Raw genomic sequence first — 4,643 nt, forward strand, 5'->3', positions numbered from 1 at the left:
GGTCCAGCATCCCATGCAGCTCAACTGCACCTTAGAGCTGGACAGTGGAGTGGGACACAACCAAGTCTCCACCAGGAGACTGCTATCCTGATCACAGTAGACTGCTGGAGCTGCTATCCTGATCACACTAGACTTCAGGATAAAAATTCCCTCTGGACTTTGTCCCATACATTCAGTGAGGTGAGTGGACAGGTACAAACTCCCCAAGACATGGGCTCTTCCATCAGTACTCACCCACATGTGGCTGGGTCTGCCTGGGCTCCTGAGGAAGGATCACCTCATAGTCTTCACCTTCATCTCCTCCAAAGTCATAGGTGGCATCCGGCTTTCCCAGTGGGGCTGGCAGCTCCTCATAGTCAGCAACTGCACTGGTACTGTCACAGTAGTCAGAGGGCTCTGGCAGCTCCTCATAGTCTCCACCAACATCCGAACTTATACTGTAGGTGGGCTGACCTTGGCTGGGGACCTTGCACAGCTCAGCATTCAGATCTGCTGGCCTTGGTGGCAAAGTGGGTGGTACTTCTTCATCCTCCCTTTTGGCCTCCTGCCACGAGGTGAGAAAGTGACAGGAAAGTCACCTGAAAAGCACCCACCACAGGCAGCTCTTCCCCGACTGCCAGCACCTGACACAAGGCAGCCCCTTTACTGCTGCCAGGGCACATCATCCCAGCACACATCCTCACACAGCATCATCCCCTGCACACCAGGGAAACAGCGAGCTACTTGGGCCATGCTGAACCAGCACCTGGGATTGCTCTGGAGACCCTCAGGGCTCATGTGTTTGAACTCTGTTCATACTTCACTACTGCCCATGGTACTGCCACTGCACTGACCCACTCCCAGAGCTTGTCCCATGGGGTCAGGTGCTGTGCAGCCAAGTCCCATCCCCATCCCAATGCTCCCCCTTATCCTTCCTCTCACATGCTGGGGCTGTGCTCCACATCTTCCTGCAGCGTGCCCACAAAGCACAGCCCCTCTCAGGTGAAATCCCCTCCGCCTGCTCCCCTTCCCAGCTCTCCCAGGCTGCCTTGGCACCTGTTCTCCTGGTGACACAGGCTGGTCCCCAGCAGTGCTCCTGGGGACCCTTGCTGGCACGGCTGGAGAGGCTGCCCCGGTGGGTTCCTTCTCTCTCAGCGGGATTTCCTGCTGGAGAAAAGGCATCAGACCGTGCTCAGTCCCTTTGAACGAGTCCAGAACAATGGCTCTTCACATTCCCAACAGAGCAACTCAGAACATTTTCCTCCACCTACAAACCTGCTCTGGGCCTGGGCACTCATAGGCTGGTGACAACAGAGGGGCAGCCCCGAAGAGGAGCATGTTGGGGGGAACAGGACAGCTTCACTGTCAACACCCCTCTGGTCTCTGAGTGCAGGAAGAGCACCAGGTAGGAAGGCAAGTAAATATAGGGGCTGGGTGCCATCTCCAGTTTGCTGGAATGCATCCCACATACAGACTGCTGGGATAGCAGTGCTGGGGAGGAGTAACCACATTGTTTGCCAGGTACCAGAGGCAAAAGGAGCTGAGTCCAGAGCACAGGTGCCATGGTTGGGCACAGGTATGTCCTTATATGAGTGTTTGGTGTGCTGAAAAGGAAAGTCCAGTGACAACTGTGAAGTTCAGTGGCCATTCTTGGCAGGTGCAGGGAAGCAGTTTAGGCATGAGATTACCCTCAAGACACCAGATAGAAGGACATGGAGCTGCCTGGCTCTGAGGAAAAGTCTGTGTCACGAGTCTTGGAGGACACGGCAAGATGGCCCTGGCTCACCTGCTGCTGAGCCAGTGGGTGCTCCCGGGCCTGCCACCTCACCCGCTCCTCCTCTGCCTGCCTTCTGCTCTCCTCCTCTGCCAACTTGGCCATGTGCTCAAACCGTGACCGCAGGCTGCTGGTGCCGCTGGAAGCTCCTGTGAGGAGACAGCTGATTGACCCAGCCCTATGTCTTCCTTCCACCACCCCAAGCATCCAGGAGAAACCCAGACCTCTGCCTCTTCCAGAGAATCTTGCAGTTCAGCCACTTTCTCCTGCCCTCCAGCACAGGTCAAACCCCTATCCCACCACTGCACACACCTGCCAGCATGCTGCCACAGAGGGACTGTGAGGCCCATAGTTTCCTAAGCCCAAGGCTGGAACTCAGGTCTCACCTGCCTCCAGGGGTCTTGTTTTCTCATAGGAGGAGGTGGGAGCTGCCATCTCATCAAAGCCAGCAGCACTCTGCAAGAGGAAGGGAAAGAATTGTTCAGTTTGTTGGGCAGTGCCAGTGCTGGATTTGGGTACTGGTGATGGCAAGCTTTGTTCCCAGGTGTGTTTGTCCTCACCTGTACACCTGCCCTGGCCCAGGGGAGGCTGTTGGCTGCAGTCCCCTCTTCTGACACCTCCCTACCCTGGGGACGTGCCGGTTGCCCCCCTAGCCAAGGACACAGGTGTCCCTGCCCGAGAGGTGGCACTGAGAGCTGGAAAAGTGCTGTGGAGCCCAGCAAGGGAGGCTGAGCAGTGGCACAGGACAGCAGGGCTGGGAGCACTCCCTGTACCATGGCAAGGAGCTGAGGGGTTGCCTGGCAGGATGCCTGGCCATCTGTCTCTTCCCCAGGCCCAGGAACACCATTCATCCATCCCTGCACTCCCAGTGGCACAAAGCCTGAAAGCACTTCTCTGCTGCATGCACAGCTGCCTCACCTGCCATGTGTGTGCAGTGGCACAGGCTGGAAACCAGCATCTGTGTGTGAATACCTGCGGCATCACTGGCTTCAGGAGGTGTGGAGAGATGCTGAACTGGGAATAGTATTGGTGGGGAGGTTGCAGGAAAATCAAAGTGAGATAGAGAGGGCTTAAGGGTTTATCTGCTTTCATGAGAAAACTGCTTAATGCAGAAAGGAACCAGCAGGTAGGACCCACTTTTCAGCCTGACACTTTACACCAGGTGCTGCCTGCAGGTGTCACAACAGGCTGGGGCCCGACTGCCACTGCCACCGCCACGGATCCCTGTCAGCAGCTCTGCTGTCCCTGCAGAAAACACCCCTGAGCAGGCAAACCAGCCTGCAGGCTCAGAACCAGGTGTCCACAGGTCACAGCAGGGGCCTGGACATGCTGTGTATATGACAGCATTTGTGTGAGACTCAGTCTGACACTGAGAGTCCAGAACTTTAGCAAAGGGGAGTTCAGGCTGCCTGAGGGTCTGTTATGCTCTCCTCTGGTGCAGCGAATTCAGAACTTCTGCAGCGCCTAAGGACCAGGCAATCAGACACTTAGTTACTTGCCCAAATATCCTTATTTTTACTATGTTTCTTTATGCTTCAGTATTCTCAAAACACACAAATTCATGTTCACTTTGATACAAACAAGAACTGCTTATCTCCTCTGCACCCTGCTTCCCAAAGGACCCACAGCCCTTCTACCAAGTCATCATCTGCTTTTGCATGTTGTTTTTGACCACAGACAAGATGTGACTTTTGTCAATGCCCCTCCATTTGCTGTTGTTAAATTCACAGATAGTGCTAATCTCTTCTGAGGGCAGGACAACATTCCCTCTCTGCTGCTGGCCCAGCCTACACACACAGCATGGACAGGACCATGTGGGTTGCTCCAGTGTGTTTATATCCTCTCCTGCTTCCCTGAGCTCCCGAGGACAGCAGCGTTGGTGCTGTACCAGGCACAGCACTGTGCCCCACAGCAGGGAAAGCAGGTTTCAGGGAAGGCACCCTTACTGCCTCTTGCAAATACCCCAAAGCTCCAGGATTCGCATCTTTTAGGCTATCCACACCCATGCAGATCATCACCCACTGGCAGGACCCCTTTTGCTGACCGAGCCTTCAGGGCAGCCTGCCAAGCACAGAATTAATCCCAGTGCTTCAGTCTGAGATGTGACTGCAGACGAGCCCAAACTGAAAACCTGAACCAGCTAACTGGGTGACCTCTTCTCATGCACGTCAGATTGATCTATGCCAATCCCATTCTTGATGGGGTTTGTCAAGGTGTGCAGGAAGATTTAGCACCTAACAGACCATGAGGCACTCCTTGATAGGAGTGAAAACCTGCAGAAGGTAACAAACAGCAGAGAAGTGAGGAGTTACAGACAGTACCATGAGGAATTCCCTGCATTACAGTCTCCCCAGGCTGCATCCCTCTGCACCCTTTGGCATTTTGCACTCAGCCAGTTCCTTATTGCCATAGCTGTTTACTGAGCACTGGGATCTCACCTCCACCTGGAGAATCTCTTTTTTTTCAGCTAGGCAAAAAGCAGTGATTAGGAGGAAGCAGTTGCAGGCTGCAGCAGTCTTACCTTATCCACTCTATCCTTCTGGACCCCATAACGGCCTCCAAATCCCTTGGCATAGTCTGTATGGAAAAAATGTTATTTTATAGTATTTTTTATTTTGTGTGTACCTCTGACGTCAGTATGCTGTGAGCAGTGAAATGAGTTTGCATGTGTTATCTCTAGTTAGTTCCGTATGTGATGAGATATGGATAAAGCTAAGTGCTCTGGACAGTAGCTTTTAGGACTGATCCCTCCCTTGTTTCAGCTGAGGGCACAGGTGTGCATGGCTGTAGCTGCCAAACCTGAATCCAAGGCACTGGGGTGAGAGGCCAGTCGCCCCACTTGAGTGGAGCGTGGCCTTGTTCAGTGAAGTCAAAAGAGCTGTACCCAAGG

At 53.9% G+C, this 4,643-nt stretch overlaps 1 protein-coding gene across 3 annotated transcripts in view; it reads right to left on the reverse strand.

Moving 5' to 3' along the window:
• Nucleotides 1-4,643, reverse strand: part of LOC103617103 (src substrate protein p85-like) — a 21,005-nt gene that overhangs the window by 1,619 nt on the left and 14,743 nt on the right. For 2 of the 3 annotated variants that reach the window (XM_017736432.1, XM_017736434.1), the window contains exons 7-11: nucleotides 4,275-4,330; nucleotides 2,140-2,209; nucleotides 1,766-1,902; nucleotides 1,036-1,146; nucleotides 235-544 (exon numbers count right to left, since the gene is read on the reverse strand). In XM_017736432.1, the coding sequence (XP_017591921.1) occupies nucleotides 235-544; nucleotides 1,036-1,146; nucleotides 1,766-1,902; nucleotides 2,140-2,209; nucleotides 4,275-4,330 (684 nt within the window). The remainder of the gene's footprint in view (nucleotides 1-234; nucleotides 545-1,035; nucleotides 1,147-1,765; nucleotides 1,903-2,139; nucleotides 2,210-4,274; nucleotides 4,331-4,643) is intronic. The other variant, XM_017736433.1, reaches the window with a different exon arrangement.

Source organism: Corvus brachyrhynchos, unplaced genomic scaffold (genome assembly GCF_000691975.1).
Source record: "Corvus brachyrhynchos isolate BGI_N302 unplaced genomic scaffold, ASM69197v1 scaffold2266, whole genome shotgun sequence".
NCBI classification, from domain to species: Eukaryota; Metazoa; Chordata; class Aves; order Passeriformes; family Corvidae; genus Corvus; species Corvus brachyrhynchos.